We start from the raw sequence: 18,217 nt of genomic DNA, 5'->3' as shown, positions 1-18,217 counted from the left end.
TTCATACTATAACCAAAAGTCATCACGGGCCTAGGCCCAAAGTTTAACCTTAATGGACTCGGGACTCGTGTAAAAAACCAACGAATTCTTTATTCAATTTTAGAATTGGGGCATCTTCTACAAAACGAGCTCAACAAGTATTTTAATGAAAATATATGTACAATATAAAAATTAGGGATAACAATACAGTCTGTCCCATTTGTTTAGGCCTGTCTCTTATTTGGTCTATAAAATATAGGTTAGATTGATCCGTTCCAGGTTGAAAATACATATTTAAATATTTTGCCCGTCTCACATAAATTCTAATATGTGGCCGACTCTTTTTTTAAAAAAATCTAATGATAAAATTTTTAATATTTAACAAATTAAGAAATTTTAAGAAATTTATAAAATTAAACAAAAAAATTGAAGAGTTTAATAATAAATTGATAATTCAATATTTTCATCATATTCCTACTTTAACATGCACAATGAATTATTCAAATCTTAAAACATTTAAAAATAAATAACACTTATTTTTTTTATGTAGTCCAAAAGAAAAGTAACTAATAAAAATAAACATATGCATTGAATTAAAAATAAAGAATAAAAATGTTCCGAATGAAGTATTAACAATGATGTGCCAACTAGCATAAAAAATAAAAAAGCAAACATGATGAGTGAAGTATGAAATTCCGATAAAAACAAAATAGATAAGAATTGAACCTCTGAGCCCATGAAGTTGTCCTCCACAGTCACTTTATTGACAAGCTTATAATTTGGTGCATGAATTGTTAGTGTTCTATGTCCAATGTCCAAGGGAAAGTACTGACTATAGTACACAACATTTTAACAACGGTTAAATTGGGTTTATTAAGACGGTTTTTCAACTGTTGATATATGAGTGCTGGTCACGGTTGTTGTGCCCAGAATCCATGGACTCTACCAGGCAGCGAAGCCCAAGAAGCTTGAGTGAAACAGAAGAAGCAAATTAATGAGAGCATGATTAATGAAGTTGAGGTTGAAGTTGAAAGAGAGAGTACCTTAGAGATATAGAAGGAAGAGCAATGTGTTGGGTAAGAATATGGAGAAAGAAGCGTGCCCCGTGAAGGAATGCCAAAATTCCTGTGAAACATAACACCAACAGCTCCATCATCCTCTCCTTTTTCTTCACCTTTGGTTTCAGTTTCAGAAGCTGAGACAGGTTATGGTTATGCTTAAAAATTTATTTCATTGATGAGGGGTGGCTATGTGGGTTCAATCGTTTCAAGAGGAATTATATGAACCACCGTTTTCCAACAAACAACCCTTTCATCATCAAACTACTCAAAATAAATGATAAATGCTGTCTAACCACTCTTTTCAATTATTGCCACACTTTTCCCTATGAAAAAACTCTAATTTAAATGAACAGCAGCAGTATTTATAATGTTATATCTGTTTAGAGATTATATTTTTACTTTATTTGTATTAGAAAAACACTAATTGATTATATATATTTATTTAATTAAGAAGTCCGACAATAATATAAAATATTTTGTAGTTGTGTGTGTGTCAATCATTTAACAAAAAATGTGATAAGGGAAAACAAGTCTCCGTTTTTTATTTTTGGGATATACATAAAGAAAAGCCAATCCGCTTCGCAATTCCTTATTCATACCAGGGAAGTAAATTACGTACTAGTCTGAAAGTCAAATTATATAGAGTGCACGTTTGATTAACGTTTTCCAAAAGTTTTTTTTACTTTAGTTAACTTTTAATAAAATTTTTAAAATTAATTATTTCCAAAAATGCTGTTGTTAAACTTGCATTAAATTCCTAACTAATAAATTATAAAGTCATACAGAAGTAAGGAAATTTTTTTAATTTGAACTATATTTAACCTGTTTGTTTTCATCAAACTTAATATTTTCATCGATTCCGTTCCTCAATTACTGAAAATAAAAAACAACGATATTTTCATAATAATTAATCAGTGAAGAGATATTAACCAAATATTAATTAACTACCCAATATATTTTTCATATTTTCTATCTTATTTTTCTTTAACAACTCAATCACTAAATTAATACAAATAAAGTGTATTTAGTTTATTGTGTATATCATCAATGATATATATTTTGCAATTCAATTATCTTTTCCTAAATACATCTCGATATGTTAAGTAATCAAATGTGTTAATTTAAAATTAAATAAAAAGATTGAATTAAGAATCGGCCATTCCACTTATTCTTAGGGTAAATATATATTGTATAAGTAATAAATTAAACATTTTTATTAAAATTGATAATTATTAAATTTAAATTAGACCAGTAGATATAATTACTTTAGTTTAATTACTTTTATCTTACAAACTATCATTCAATTACATCTCAAAAAAAATATTTTACCTAGATATTATGTATACATGAAAGCAAGACTAGTCAAGAACACACAGGACTCTTGTTTTCATCGCCTACAAAATAACAAATGTTAAACTTTTAAACTTTTAGATCTATTATTTTCAGATTAGTTTCTTTGAATTCAGGCAAAATAACTTAATAACCTCTCACATTTTTTATAACTTTAATTTACTTTCATATTTTAAAAATTATTTTTACATTCATAATTTAATTTTTATATTTTGGTCAATATTTTCAATTATCAACAAAATATCATTTCATATTAAATTTTAATTTCATTTCCTTTAATAAAAAAGTAAAAAATTTAAATATACTATCATTAATCCTCCGTATGTAATATGAAAACTCGTTCAATATATATTTATTTTTGTTAACATAACATACCAATAAAAATTAGTAACTAACATTATGAATCAATCATATATATGACATTCTAACTTTCAAAACAAAACCATGATTTGATATATTAATAAAAATAATATAAAGAATTTTAATAATTGATCCTCTGAGGATATTATACGGTTGCATCTCCCAACTATGTTTAGGAATGATCATGATTTAAAATGTTTTGTCCTATTCTTATTCTTATTTTTCATTAAAAACAAAAAAAATCAAAAAACCATTCAAAGTACTCGTAAACTATATAAGCTTAAATTACGTATTTGTTTAACGTGAAAGTAATACATTTCTGGGAAGAAAGTGGTATATGACTAATATATATGATTCAACCAACTGAGGATGAAGAACCAGATTCACTGTGTGACAGAATACAAATTTGAACTCCTAATAACAAAAGTGGAAAAGAAGAAAAAGGATTGATATGAATACTGTTGCCTTCAACATTATCCTTTGATGGAATAAAAATGTAATACACATTGAAAACAAGAAATATAAGCAGCTACAAGGTATGGAGTTTATTAGAGACATGTTAATGTATTTGTATCAAAAGTACAAAATGTGCAATAAATCATGCACATAAAGGAGGATAAATGATAGAAAAATGATAGGTTGACAACCACATTTCATCACTTTTTTTACCACTTTCATAGGTTACAAGTTAATTTATTTGGATTACAAGTTAATTTTAAAGTGATAAAAAAAGTGGTCAAATGTGGGTGTTAACCTATAATTTATCTAAATGATATATATAACTTTCAGGCGTTTCAATAGAATGATGCATTTTATCTTTTTAGTGTTTTATCTTGGTGAATTCGTAACTGATCTTAATCTTTGTATTTTAAAAAAATTGTCATGTTTTAACCTTCCAAGGTTTATAGAATGAGCGAAATTCAGAATTATGAAAAATGTAAAAACCAAGATTATTATTGTAATGCATAAAAAGTAAGTAAATTAAAGTATATTGCATAAAAAAAAAAGGGAAACTGAAGTCACGTGAGGTTAGAGGATGGGAGTGGAAACGACGTGTCGCTTGATTTAGAAGGGAAGTGCAATGGAAGGTGCGAAAGAAATGCATAAAACTGGTTGGTTTTATGGTAGGGCTTGTGTTTGGTAGAAGAGTGATAGAGAGAAGAGTGAGTGAGCGAGGAGTGAGTGTGTCTGAGAGTGATTCATTCGGATCGATCGAGTGTTCAATTCCAATGGCATCATCCAATTCCACTCAGCAAGATGTCAACAAACCTGCCAAGAGAAAACCCGTCTTCACCAAAGTGGATCAGCTCAAACCCGGAACCAACGGTCACACGTTGGTGGCCAAGGTCTTGTCCTCCGACACCGTCGTGCACAAACCGCGACCTTCCTCTGCCCATAACATCAAACCCACTGTCATCGCCGAGTGCCTCATCGGCGACGACACCGGCACCATCATCTTCACCGCTCGCAACGAACAAGGTACTCTAATTTCGCCTACCCATCTTTGTAAAACTTATTCTTTTTTACTTATTTCAGTTTCCCTTTTATCAAAACGGAAACTTTCCACATGGGCACTGTTTTATTTGTCTCAATTTTGAGTTTTTATTTTCATTTTGGGGTTTTCCTTTTGCGATCTGCATTGTTCTTGGGTTTGTGAGATTGCGCTTGTTTCGTGCCCTGGTTTCAATAAAGCATCTGGGTCTATGATGGTGGTGAGTGGATCATGAGTGCCTGATTCCATAGATAAGATAAGCCTTTCTTCTCATATATTTTTGGTTTGATTGCGTGATATCTTAATCGTTTTTAATCGGGCTGAAATCTCCTTCCTTTTCTTCACTGATCTTACTCCAAGTGGTTTGATTCGGTTCTATAATGTGTCAACCGGCGTAGATTTGGTAAATTCTCGTGCTTCTTGCTCTGCTCCTGTGATGACGACTGTGTTTCCTCTTCCTTGAGGTGTTGATACGAACTATGAATATGATTTGATATACTGGGTGAACTTTTTGTGGGAATGAAAGTGTATGATTGTGGTAATATTGTTCCTTTTTTGTGTTTTGCGATTACAAAGCAAGTTTTGCTTAGAAGGTGATAGTAGCGATCTTAGGTGTCTTCTTTTTAATTTTATATTCCTAATTTAAACTAGTTTTATCAAAGTGTTTTAGTTGATGTGTCTGCGCCCAGTTAATTATATTTTTCCTGCTCCAACTTTTTTGTTAATATTTCTCTTGCTTTTTTCTTTATCTCTATTGTTCATGGGATTGCTTAACCAGGAATGCCCTTAGTACTTCTTGATTAATCTTCGCCTCTTTCAAACTCACGGGCTTTGGCTTAAATGTTACAATGTCTACACTGATGAACAACATCTTGATTTTATACTTTTCCAGATCCACGTTCTTGAATAACATCAGTGCCTTCTGTTTCTGTACACTTCGTGAGTAAGAATAATAGTAAGGAAAATAGGAGTTGAGTTATGAAAATTCAATGTAAACAGACAGAATATTGATGTTACATTACTTATTTTCACTCTTTTCTCCTTCTTTCTATTTTGAACAGACAAAACCTTGAGTGATGGGTTTAATTTTGATTTCAGCAGTTCATACTATGCAAGTCTGCATGTATAAGCATTTGCATTTACATGAGTTTCAGTTGATTTATTTTAGTGAAAATTACCTTGATGTATGTACTTCCTTGGTAGGTAATCAACCTACAGGTATTGATAATTCATATAAATGTAGGCAGAGGATGAAGGGACTAATATATGTTATGTTCAAGTTATTAGATGACCTTTTCTTCTGTGCAGTTGATTTGATGAAGGCTGGTTCTACTGTAATTCTTCGTAATGCAAAGATTGACATGTTCAAGGGATCAATGAGGCTGGCTGTTGACAAATGGGGGCGTGTTGAGGTAACTGAACCTGCAGATTTTGTAGTTAAAGAGGATAATAACCTATCCCTGGTTGAATATGAATTGGTGAACGTGGTTGAAGAATAATCCCATGGAAGAGAGCAAGGATAGCTTTATGATTTGGTTATGGTGCATTGGATACCCTCAAGGTAAACTTAACTGGTGATGGATGGTTGGTAAACGTTCTCACTTTAATTAGCTTGTATTTCCCCTTTAACATGCTTGACATGATTTTGGGTTAAGTTGATGTCACTTGAACAACCTTTGTGTCAAGCGAACAATATTTGCTATTATCTTCATCAGCAACTGTATTCAATGAACTTAAGTATAGTATTATGTTAATATAGTTATCCGTATCACATCTTTCTTTGCAGTTTCCTGTGCATCGATATACATAGGTATGCCTGTGTTTGAGTTAATGAAGCAGCGCAATCATTATTCATAGCTTTGGCTTTATGAAGCAGCGCAATCATTATTCGTATCTTGGCTCAAATAAGAGAAGACAGTGGTTAAAAATTTGGGTTAAAGTCAACAGTCCATAATTTCTGTTTCTTCTGCTAATGAAATTCAATGACCACTGTGTCATTCATGCTCACAATATGTTTTTATTTTGGTTGTGTACGTCATAACTTTTTTCCCGTGATAAAGAATTTTGTTCACTATTAGTGTATTGATTATGAAACTTAAGAGGCGATTGAAATTTAAATTCTCATAAAGTTGTGAAGGTCGTAAGTTTTTTTCCATGATAAGGAATTTTGTTCTCTAGTAGTGTCTTGAGTTATTAAATTTAATAGGCAGTTGAAAACTTAAATTCTCATAAATTCGACGTACTGTGCAGACTTTTTGAATCAAATCAGAAGCCTATACCAGAATGTTAAAAATTTGTTGGCTGAAAAGTTACGCGTGTGTGTGTATATATCCATTCAAATCTATTGGTTTGATAGAATGGAAGCTTCTATTTCTTTTTTAGATGTTTATTAGAACGCGATCACCAAAGAACCTGATGAACAGGCAAGGGTGTCCTCCTTTTTTGTTAATTCATCTTTGTATAGTGCAGATTAAATACATAGGGTGTATTTTCTTCTCATTTGACAGTATTCGAAGGCACACTGTCTATTGTTTGTGAAAATGCACAAATAAACCTTTGTACGATAATTCTTAAATTTTCAGGTTATACACTATGTCTTCAACCTAAAATTCGTAAATATTGGTCCTCTCTAGTTACCGAACATGGAAAATTGTAATCAGTTCAACATCCAAATTGAACTTCACGCTGATTAATAATTTATGGCTTCTCTACCGAATTGCCCTCATTATATTAGTGATTAGCAAAACTTCTGGTGGGAAGCACGAAAATAGGGGTGTAATTAATGTAGTTGGTTAAACAAGACAGCTTTGGGAACACGTTCAACAAGGCTTTGGAATGTGCGGGTCGAGCCTTAAAGGAATCACCATTGGAAATGAGTGATGAAAGCGGATATATAACACTATAATTGCATTTCCGATGTTGAGGTCAAGTAGGGTGAGTCTACGGTAATAATGAAGATACCATTGCTATTTTATCCTTACTGTTTGTTTATTTCATTAATTTACATCTATTTGCGTTAATGATTCAGGTTATGTATGCCAACCTTTAATTGAAGCCCCTCTAACTTTCAAAAAAAATAAATAAAAATTAACGGTATGTACATGACGTAATTTGGTTTGTAAAAAGGTTGATTCATTCTTTTATGTTTTTTTTTTCCTGTTCTAAACTCTCCCTTCCAGAAAGCTGTCAAAATAAACCAAGTGTTCTAGAAAACTCTTCTAAGGCAAAACATTTAGTATTTTATCTTTTTCTCATCCGGAATTGTTATTTATAATTAGTTATTCTTCTTAAGGTTTATAATTAAATATTTAAAATTTGTGTCTACAACTTTTGTTTGTTTTTTCTTCTAGTATTTTAATTTGTGAATTATCTTCACGTCGATTTGTCTGCTTTTGTAAAGAGTTTAATATCAATCAGCAAACCCTATAAGACTATTTAGTAAATTGATTAAGCATGAGATGACATGTAATTCCTCAAGCAATTAATTTACTTAACCAACTAAATTTAACCTCTATACGATCGATCTCAGCAGAAAATTGAAGAGTAACGACAGTAAATGATTAAATTTAGTAGTTTTCATGTAAAATTATTGACTCAATATAATAATATGAAAAAAACAAAAGCACCGTTTGTATGGTCAACTGTCAACAATTTTTTCATCCTAAATTTACTAAAATATGAAAAGCCGTGAGTGAGAGCATTAAAATCAATTAATCGAAAACCTATATCCTGATGATAAAACGTCCAACTTAATAACAGATATCAATCCTACTTATTCAGTTATTGAAAACGTAAAAGATAGGTTGTACAAAGCTAATGGTGACGTAAAATGAAATGTAAAAATTTTTGTTCTCGTATTAATTTAATGTGTTGTGAATTCATTGGTAGTTTTATGAGAATACATGATATTGAAGATAGGTAGTGGAAGCCATTTATGGCCTCCAATTAAAGTGCTCGTTTGCTTTTATATTTATCGATGTTTGGCATTTCGTTCGAAAGCATAATTCCAATCCGCCAGAAGAAAAAAGCACTGACAAAAGTTCCAGTTTATGAATTCTGAATCTCTATCCAAATTCATCGGTTGAACTCTTAAGGGACATGCTTATTCGTGTAACATTTTAAAACAAGGGTGAGAGTAATCCCATTTCCAATTACAGGGTCAATTATCGTAAATCGCAGGTAGAGAAATGTTGCAATAATATTCTAAGGAGTAATCATACCTAAGCATGTACCAGCTCTGGTGCTTGTACAATTTAAGTCTTGGAGGTTTCATATTCGACCAAGGACAAAAAATCTCTAACAAGGTCTAACTAAGTAAACTGAAATCCACGGAAAGTATGACCAGATGCACCGCACCCAAGACAGCAATCATCATCCATCTAGAATTAAAAAAGAAAATATTTTTGAGAAAACTCAATTTACATACTACAATACAAAATCAGAATCAAAAAGGTTAGGATAATCTAATAGTCATACATAGTATATTAGTAAATTAAAATGCAAATCATTTAGATACAGGACAGGAATAGATCGAGGTAAGGGAAAGCAAAGCAAAATGGAAATGACGAAACATTACATGGCTAGTCCTCAAGCCTAAAAGCCAAAGTGCAAATGATCACGACCCTAGACAAGGAAACAGCCAAGTCAAAATAAAGAGTTGCAAAGAGGTCTACATGTATAAAAAAACTTTGGAGCGGCAGCATATAAAAAATAAGTCATTTCAACACATTGCTCATTTTACACAGAAATGTTAAATTTTATACATTCCAAATCACGTGCTGACAGACCAGCATCTGGCATCATTCCGGAGATTATTAACAATATCCAAGTCAACAAGAACTGCAATTCTAAAATTACAGTTAGCAAAATCTCCAGTTTGCTTTAGTGACACTCTAACATCACAATAATGGCTTTTTGCAGCAGTGAACTATATAAGATATAGCTGGCTGGTATTCTGTATTGAGGTTGATTTAAAATTCTAAGTATTCTTAATGCCTGTGATAGTTTGCATAAGTGTGGTTAATGGATGATGTCAAACTTCATTCATGCATGAACAAAAATCATTCCCATACATAAACTCAACATCTTTGAGTAAGAAAAGAAAAATGCAGAGTATGCACACAAACGGTATCCATAAGTCGATATCAAGATGCAATTTTAAAGTGGACTAACTATTGCTAAGTTTGAGTCACTTATACAATTTCAGCAAATGCTTGTTTGACGTTAAGGTATACAGTAACAATTAAAAATCCCAAAAGAAAAATTTACTTGACCACCTTTTTTCAAGCGCATCTAGATAAAACTTTGCTCGAACCCTCTGTCATTCATCATACATCATCATTGCAATCTGAGTGAATACAATCAATCAGTATGATCTTCATGTGATTATCTCTTAAGTGAATGTTAGCTAATATATAAGTCTAGACATTTTAAAAGGTGGGATGCACTAAATGCGACAATCCATAACACTTTTTCTAAGAGAAAGAAAGAGGAGAATTGCCCAATAACTCAAAATGAAATTTCTTTGTCACGAGAAGTTGTTGCAGATAAATTAAACATAATAATTAGGGTACTTCTAAGAAATACCATTGAATAGCACCATAGCCCCCACATTTGTTTTCATGAGATATGGTGTTCATTTTTACATTCAACTAAGAAATTTCATGCTCTCCCTAATCTACGGAAGTCAAGTTCTCAATTCTTCAAAAACCAAAATTTGAAACAAATCCATGTGACACCATCTCTGATGCTTGATCTTCATCTAGTCTTCTCTTGCCCTACAAAGAGGAAAAAATATACATCCTTTCATTGTGAGAGCAAGAGAGAGAACCTAACCCAAAAAAATGAAATGTTTGAACAGAAAAATAGTTGCCCATATGCACCCAACACTTTCATTTAACACAGTCTGTTCACACAAACCTTAGCTACCACACAGAAAGGGGACAACGACAAGAAAACATTTTTATTTAGCATAAAATTTAAATCCTATTTTTATGCAACCCAAGAAAAAAGGAAGAAATAAGTATTTCACTATGGCATTGCGTAGTAATGAAAGTAGTGCATCAGGCTTCCGAAGGGTATAAATAAATTTTCTGGGAAACCTAGACAGTTAGACAATTCGCATAACGCAGCATGTTTAACCCATGGAGTTTAGCTAACAGATATGATTTTTGTTACAGAAGTCAAATTGGCGTAGAGCAAAAACTTTCACTCCTTGATTCTAGACCAAATAACCATCCATCAAATAAAGAAAAAAAATAATAATTGGAATTTATAATTCACAAGCCAAGTAAAATGAGCATGTTTGCAGACAATCGGGTAGGTCCAGTAAGTTACAATAACATTTCATTAAATTTAATTTCAGAATCCAATGTTGGCATTTCATAAACTTAGCTCTTCAATCATATGTATCACATACACATCCAACTAACTACGTTGAAGATAATGGGAGGAAAGTGTTTGGAGGGAATACCTTCAGGAGTCCAACCGTAGGAGTGGCGAGACACAGAGAGCATCGAATTCAGCAATGCGGAAGCAGTAGCACTGTGATAAGGAAGCATCGATTCCACGCAGAAACTCGCTTCTACCGGTAACCTGTACCAAGCAAAATAATATTTTAATCAAATTGAAAATGTTTGGAAAATGCGATAGAGAGGAGCAGTGTTACCTGAAAACGCGATTCGAGATTGAGGTTTGCTTTGGGAGACGAAACGGAGATCGTGCAGGTCTCGTTCTAGCTCCGGCTGCCAGATTTGCCGCACCGGCAGCGCGGGACGTGGCGGAGCGCAGCAAACACCTGGCGGCGGACATCGTGAAGAATCAACAGGAAGGGGTTTTGGCCTTCTGGGGCTTTGATATTTCCTTTTTACTATATTTTTTTGTTCCTATTTTGTTAAAGAGCTATGCCATGGGTCACCAGTGTGTGGATTTCTTTTTGCACCCATACTTTCCTTTTGCACCTACAGAAATATAGATTTTTTTACTATGTCTATTTAGTTTAAAGATTTTTATAGATTTTGTATTTAATTTAAGAAAGTAAAAAATGTCTTTTGATTCGGAAGTTATTATTTTTCATTAAGAGTTTCTATATTGTATATTTGAAAAAGGTATTTTTGAATTACACAATTTGAAAGTTGGAAATGACTTATAAATTACACAATTTAGAATTTATTTATTTTTGTCTAAATCGTATTTTCATAAAAGAAATATTTGAAGTTGTATAATCTAAAAATATCTTTTAGATGACCAATACAAAAATCATAATTTGCATAAGAAAAAAATTCTAAAATGTGAAATTCATAAGTAACCTTTTCATTGTACGATCCAAAAGTGATTGTTATTGACTAATGCACTGTAATATGTTGATCTCTTCTAAATGGAGAAAATGATTGGTTTAAAATAAGTTGAAATTTACATATGCAGTGGGAGAAGTTAAATCGGGATAGAAAATAGAATGATATTGTTGTGGAAAGTAGAAAGGGCAATAACTGTGTAGCGAATGGTCCTAAGTGCATGTACTTTCTGATGATATGGGTTCCAGCTTTCATGTAGTTGGCTTCAGTGCCCATGATATCACTCCACAAATTTCGATTCCTCACCCCACAAATTTCCATCCACCAATAAGCTTTTAGCAACACTCCAAATTATACTTCACCATCTCTTCATATGCATACGGTGAAAACTAGTTGTTATAAAGAAAGGACTCAATAAGAAAATACAAGTAACCTTTTATTAATTTGCTATGGTATGAAATGAAAAAACGACACAACAAACTTGAGAAAGTTCAAATGAGTGATGTAAAGAAAAAGTGACTGAAATAACTGGTCATCGTCACTCGATTTTGACTAGGAGCAACAACAAATTTATGAATTGGTTTTTGGAAATGGTGCAGTGGTGTTGTAGTTAGTTCCTTGAACTCTTCTTACTCTTCCTAATTTTTAGCAAGGGTATGCAAATGACTCGAGACATATCCATTTTAGAGGCATCAGAAGTAGAAGCCTTTGCTAATTTCTTTTTCCTTTCTTCAAACCGTGAGTTTGGGAAGTACAAGCGTCCTCTTTCTCCTGCTCTAACTCCAATCAGTTGGGCAAGGGATACACTGTTGTCTTGGAAGAACGATGCCGTCGACTTCTTGTTGCAAAACAAAAGCATTGCAGTAATAAACTATAATAACCATTATAATTGTTCTTGCTCCATAACAAGAGTGATAATACTTATTTAACCAATTTATGAAATAGTAGCATTCATTGAATAACGAGTTAAAACAGATTTTGAAACCAACCGTAAGATAGGAATAAGAATAGAGTACCTCTGTATCTAGGTTAGAGGATGAAAATGAAGAGAAACTGGTGGATGGCACGTGCAATTGGTATGGTGCCATTGAAGCTGTAGGGAAGGATTCCCCAACTCTAAGTCTCATGTTCAAGAAGCCAAGTCCAAGTGGCCAACCAATTGGCATCTCATCATTCTGAGATCAGATGACAGTAGAAATTACCAACATTAGATACTTTAAATAACTTCAGAAAAACATCTGTGCATGTCCTAAAAATTCAGTGCCTTAATTACAAGAATGTTCAAAAGAACGAGGTCGAGATTTAAGTTTCTGATGAATAAAATGATATCTCCTCTGTTGGAACTTTAAAATATACAATGGATCTAGTTTGGAAGAGTAAACAAAATGGGTAGTAAAGTGTCAAAGATATGAATAGGATATTGTCGGTTTCTCCTAATTACGTGAAAAAAAGCAATTGGGGGAAATGGAGAAGTTGTACTGAATTGAGAAATTGTAATCGTGTTTCTATTCAATAGATATTGAACCAAAAAAAAGTAGAACAATATGGAAGGTACCATTGTTGCCACTTTTTCAGTAAGTGTAAAGAGTCAAAGAGAAACAGTGTCATATTCTTCACATTGTTGGTGTTCTATTACTATCCTCCTCGTGGTAGAAGAATATATTACAGGAACCTAGTTCATATGACACCGCAACTCTTTCCTACCAGACTTGGTCAAGTCTTAAAATTATTTTTTCTAAAGCCCATAAGCTTTTGTACTGATAAAGAATATCCATAAAAATAATCACATACAGGAATCAAGTCAGCAAGATATTGGATTCTGTCTATAGATTCCAAGGTTCAGACTATTCATTCTGATCAACTGGGTGGGTAAGTTCAATCACAGTAAATTCCGAACACACTAATCCTTGTTTATAATAAGAAATACAAAACTTAGATTGAGCTCAATATATGCTACTGAAGTTATTGTTTAATTAGAATTAGAGTTTTAATATGTTAACCTTTATTACCCAGATTACCAAAGTGAAATACTAATACGACTGGAGAATAGTGCCAAGTTAGAACACCTAAGTAAAAGAGTATGAGATAAATAATACTAACAAGTCACAATCAAAGCATCAAGTGTTTGCTTGTTCCTTCTAGTTTTTGTATCAGCGTTATACCTAACTGAGGCTTTGTTTTCCGCTGTGAAATGGTAAAAGAAAAACATGAATGGAAAAATTGAGAGAGATTGAAGTGTCGGCATAATTAGCAAATGACCGATGTTCAGCTTATGGGTTGATTTCTCCAGATATTTTCAAATATATTTCTCACTCCTTTTGTACATCTTAAACTATTCCTTATTTTGTTCTCTCTTGCTTTTAGATTTGGCCCACTTCATGTGCAACTCACTCAGCCTTTTTTACTCAACAATATAAAATATAAAAAAAATAGTCACTCAAAATAAGATGGATGGTTGCACATGTAATTTTTACATTGAGGCAGACACTTGGGTGAAACTACTCCTACACCATGTAATTATGACATGTTATGCTTAAAATGAACATTTTTATCTGCCTCTCTCTTTGCTATAACTCTTTAGCTACTAAAATGATCAAATTATTATTAACATACTGATAGGGGACCTCTCTTTTTTCTGTACTGCATTAAAATTAGGACTGATGTATCAGTTCAAGTTACATTCCTAACATTAAGTTCGGACAGCAAACTTTGATGGTTTTAATGAAACGTTAATCCATGTGTCTACTGAATCCACAACTACTAGCATTATGGCGGTAACCAAATACACTAATGGGGTCTTTTCTGGGTGTCATTCCAATTGCAAAATTCAATTTTTCTACAAATTGGTGGACACATTTATCTTCTTTTTCGTATCAATCCATTCAGAAAATACAAACTATGCATCTCGGTTGACATGCAATATCACTTTCAAATAATTGTTCTCAAAGCATGGCAAATCCTAGAAGAACCAACAACAAACTCACACAATAGCAGGAATTCAATTCTCATTTCATAAATTCTAACAATCAAGAGTACTAACAATATAAAAAGATCAAACAAAGAAAAATCCGTGTCCTGAGAATGATTCTTATCAACTGCAGGAAATGGACTAAGCATTCACAGAGAACAAAAGCAGAGGCTGTTCAGTTTCATTCCAGTTTAAATAAACACTTGACAGACCAGCACATTGACATTTTGTGGATCGAGTTGCATTAAACAGACCCCAAAAAATGTATTGATCTTTCGCTGACAAAAAAAGTGAAACAACTGATAAACCAGTCAAAAAGGAAGTATATGGGGACGGGAGATGCTGAATGCGAGAAGAAAGTGAAGAAATAAGGGACAATGTGAGAAAATCTTTGTTCTTATTTATTCAAAAAATACAAGGAAAGCACAGAATTAGTACCTCTGCAAGCATGGTGTCTCTGCCTGCCCGAGAGAAGTTTATGGGAAAATGATGATCGCAGAGAGAACTGAGAGCAAAGTAAAAAATGTATTGGAAAAGCAGTGGTGAATTTACGTGTCTCCTAACTGGTATTCTTCCTTAAACATCAGACATTTAAGAACCTGGTCCCACTGGACCTGCACTACATTACTTGAACCAAGCTTTATTTTTTGAGAGACTATATGTATATAATTTTACTGTACAGTAAAATACACGGTACAACCAAGAGAGATAAATGTATCATAGAGGATCTGTCTAATAGAAGAAAGAGGTGAATAAAAAACAATACTATAAAAAGGTATATGAAATGAATCATGGAACCCTTTTATTTTATCCCAAGAATTCAAATTTTCACAAGTAAAATGAAAGTAAAGAATTTACATAACAAACAGTTATAAATAATAATAATAATAATTAGAGCAACATACGGTTGGAATAAACCTTTAATTTACTGCCATTTTAGAAATTTCTAAGGACTTAACACTGTTAACAGATATCAGTGAAGAAAAATTAAAAGGGGTGTAGTAACTGATAAGTGATTGAAGAGAATATTGCATGTTATTTTTTTACGGGGTATTTAGCTTTTGAGTTTGGTGGAGAAGTAGACATCAAAACGGTTGGGAAGATGTTCGATCTATGCGTGGCGTGGCTTAATTAGCAAAAGTGTTGGATTTTTAAACACTTTTTGTCACCATTGATTGGTAAAAAATCGCTTAAGTAGTAGGTCAACAACGATGAACAGGTTACTTCACAGTTTGTAATCAGTGGTTTCTTACAGCAACACGCAACTGAAATTTATGTTCAATGTTACACGACACTGAAATTTGTTTACCCAGAATACTGTTTCGTACGACACTTTGATCTTCCTATTATTGTTGGTTATTTGCATTTTAAATTTCTATAAAATATAGATTAAATTAATATTTTTATTTATAAATCTCAATATTATCTGTACACTGCTGACATTTATTAAATATGTATTTTTACATGATTTACGTCCTTTCTCCTACCTGAATTTTTTTTTCCATCTGAGTTGATGATTCAAAACAAACTTAAAAATGAAAATACTTATAAATTTACTGTTTTATTAAGGTTTTAGATCTTAAAAAAGACTTATTAATAATTATGTTTCTAACGATCACGTAAGGTTGGTACATGTAGTTATATCTGTATTTTTAGTCTAATATGTGTATGCTACACACATAAAGAATCACATAAATAATGCAATTCAATTATAGAAATGAAATTAAGAATGCAACATATAATTTTAAATTTTTAGATAAGAAAAAATAATAATTTATCTTAATTTTTATGCTTAATATGCTATTTATTATTTTTATTCTTAAGGGTCTTTTTACTTTTATAGATGTACTATTTAAGAGAAAAAGAAGGAAAATATATACCTAATTTATTTTAAGGGATTCGCGAGAATTTATGAAGATGAATTTAAAGGGAAGAGGGATGAAACTCATCTCCTTGTAACAAGAAAATTTACGAGAAAAATAACATCATCACATATTATTTTACCAATTTACTCCTAACTTTTGTCTGGTTGTTATTATAATCTCATCTACTTATTTAAGTTATAAAATATATTAAATAATTTAATGTGTACAAGTTATAAATTAAACTAATATATAATAAAATTTAACAATTTTTCATATATTAATATTAATAATTATCATAATAATTTATAATAATTAATTTTAATAACTAATAATAATAATTAACAGTAATAATATAACTTATTAATAAATAATAAATTTTATTAATAATAATAATAATCATAATAACAACAATAATAACATAAAATTACAAATGTGAAATTGAAACACATGAAAAATAATTAAATAATTATAATAATAATAATTATTAATAATGTTAAATCCTGTGTATAATTAAAATAAAAATAATGATAATAATATTAAAACTAATAATAATAATTATTATATTAATAATCATAATAATAATAACAATTATATTTAATTTTATATTAATTTTAATTATAAGGGTAAAATTGTAATATAATAATTTTATGTATTAAAACATGTTTTTTTTATCTTATCTATTAAATAATTCACAAATTTTCATAAATTATATCTTCAAATGTCTTTACTTCTATTTTTTTCAACTATCAAAACAACAATCTCACTTTTGTGTCTTCATCCTTTTAGATTCATCTATTAATCTCTTTCAAATCTACTTTTTTTTTTTTGTGATTTTAAAAATATTAAACTCAATTTAGACAGTGTGATGTACGTGTTTTTTTTTTTTGGCGAAAATTATCTAATGGATTGATAATTTATTTCATGTCTTTGAGTCCAGTTTTTCTCAAAGAAACTTAAATAATAAAGTGCTCTTATAAATATTGACTTTCTCACATTATCTCTTAAGAGCTTCGAGCTCATCCCAAAAGAATGGAGATTACAAATAAATTATTATAGGTTTACACAAACTTTTATAGATATTTGAAGATACTAAAATCTTACAATTTGTTTTATCAATAGTGGTATTTTATAACGAATCCTATATTTATAGGGAATTATGGGTGAGTTTCAACTTACTTTCTCAATCGTTCATTCAACAATTAGAAGAAAAAAAAAAAGATGGGCTTTCGTACATAATTTAGTATGGGGAGATTTCTTCTTGCACCCCATGTTTTCTTCTTCCACCCAATAAAAAATTCTGAAAAGTCAATTTTACTCTCATCTCCTCCTCCCTTGATGCCAAACGTCTTTCATTTCCTTTTTCAAACCATCTTTAACAGGGGCACTAAAAAATAACCTCCATGAAAAATAGAATCTCCTGTATGCATCAAATTCTGTATATTGTTTTGAACCCTAATGTAATTTTACTTTTTTACTTATTTAAAAATCCTTTTAGGAGACTATCGAAATTTAACTACACATATTTTTAAATGTGTCTAAGGATAGCATTCTAGTTATAATGTTTCCAGATATATCATTCATCATATTTTTTGAAACAAATGTTCCCTGACCTATATCAATATAATGAAGAAGTTCGTTGTTTCACCAAAAAAGAGTATATGAATATAAAATGTATAATAAAATAATGTTTTTTTTTAAAGTTAGTATAATGGATAAAATCATTTATCCTTTCCTAATATGTTCGTTTTAAAAATATACCCTTAAAATGCAAAACTTTTCAGAATTTGAAAAAAAAAATTCAGATATCTTTTTAAAATAATAACGATATCTTCTGAAAAGTACCCCAAATT

The 18,217-nt window shown here is 31.2% G+C and overlaps 3 protein-coding genes and 1 long non-coding RNA gene across 9 annotated transcripts; 1 reads left to right on the top strand and 3 right to left on the bottom strand.

Moving 5' to 3' along the window:
* Window positions 1-680: 680 nt before the first annotated feature.
* On the bottom strand, window positions 681-1,360 carry LOC114189101. Its single transcript, XR_003605556.1, has 2 exons — window positions 1,023-1,360; window positions 681-946 (listed from the first exon to the last, which is right to left on the bottom strand). It is a non-coding gene; the product is annotated as an uncharacterized LOC114189101 (long non-coding RNA).
* Window positions 1,361-3,859: 2,499 nt separating this feature from the next.
* Window positions 3,860-6,319, top strand: LOC114188174 (uncharacterized protein At4g28440). 2 transcript variants are annotated; one of them, XR_003605383.1, is made up of 3 exons: window positions 3,860-4,229; window positions 5,551-5,803; window positions 6,029-6,319. XR_003605383.1 is itself a non-coding variant. In XM_028076724.1 (2 exons), the coding sequence occupies exons 1-2, from the start codon at window positions 3,872-3,874 to the stop codon at window positions 5,739-5,741; spliced, it is 549 nt and encodes a 182-aa protein (XP_027932525.1). In that variant the 5' UTR covers window positions 3,860-3,871; the 3' UTR covers window positions 5,742-6,027. The 2 variants fall into 2 exon arrangements, 1 of the variants encoding a protein (XP_027932525.1); XM_028076724.1 differs by lacking the exon at window positions 6,029-6,319 and having other exon boundaries at window positions 5,551-6,027.
* Window positions 6,320-8,273: 1,954 nt separating this feature from the next.
* LOC114187083 (protein NUCLEAR FUSION DEFECTIVE 6, chloroplastic/mitochondrial-like) lies at window positions 8,274-11,119 on the bottom strand. 5 transcript variants are annotated; one of them, XR_003605188.1, is made up of 5 exons: window positions 10,910-11,119; window positions 10,715-10,836; window positions 9,519-9,589; window positions 8,819-8,865; window positions 8,316-8,621 (listed from the first exon to the last, which is right to left on the bottom strand). XR_003605188.1 is itself a non-coding variant. In XM_028075211.1 (4 exons), the coding sequence occupies exons 1-3, from the start codon at window positions 11,050-11,052 to the stop codon at window positions 8,858-8,860; spliced, it is 273 nt and encodes a 90-aa protein (XP_027931012.1). In that variant the 5' UTR covers window positions 11,053-11,118; the 3' UTR covers window positions 8,324-8,621; window positions 8,819-8,857. The 5 variants fall into 5 exon arrangements, 3 of the variants coding, with proteins under 3 accessions (XP_027931013.1, XP_027931012.1, XP_027931011.1); XR_003605189.1 differs by lacking the exon at window positions 8,819-8,865 and having other exon boundaries at window positions 8,274-8,621; XM_028075211.1 differs by lacking the exon at window positions 9,519-9,589 and having other exon boundaries at window positions 8,324-8,621; window positions 10,910-11,118.
* Window positions 11,120-11,949: 830 nt separating this feature from the next.
* Window positions 11,950-15,117, bottom strand: LOC114188860. Its single transcript, XM_028077517.1, has 3 exons — window positions 14,941-15,117; window positions 12,551-12,709; window positions 11,950-12,369 (listed from the first exon to the last, which is right to left on the bottom strand). Exons 1-3 carry the CDS (start codon window positions 14,950-14,952, stop codon window positions 12,145-12,147), a joined length of 396 nt encoding a protein of 131 aa, XP_027933318.1. The 5' UTR covers window positions 14,953-15,117; the 3' UTR covers window positions 11,950-12,144.
* Window positions 15,118-18,217: the final 3,100 nt, after the last annotated feature.

This window comes from Vigna unguiculata, chromosome 6, assembly GCF_004118075.2.
Source record: "Vigna unguiculata cultivar IT97K-499-35 chromosome 6, ASM411807v1, whole genome shotgun sequence".
Taxonomy (NCBI): domain Eukaryota; kingdom Viridiplantae; phylum Streptophyta; class Magnoliopsida; order Fabales; family Fabaceae; genus Vigna; species Vigna unguiculata.
Note: the sequence above shows the minus strand (reverse complement) of the source record. Positions and strands in the feature narration are given on the sequence as shown.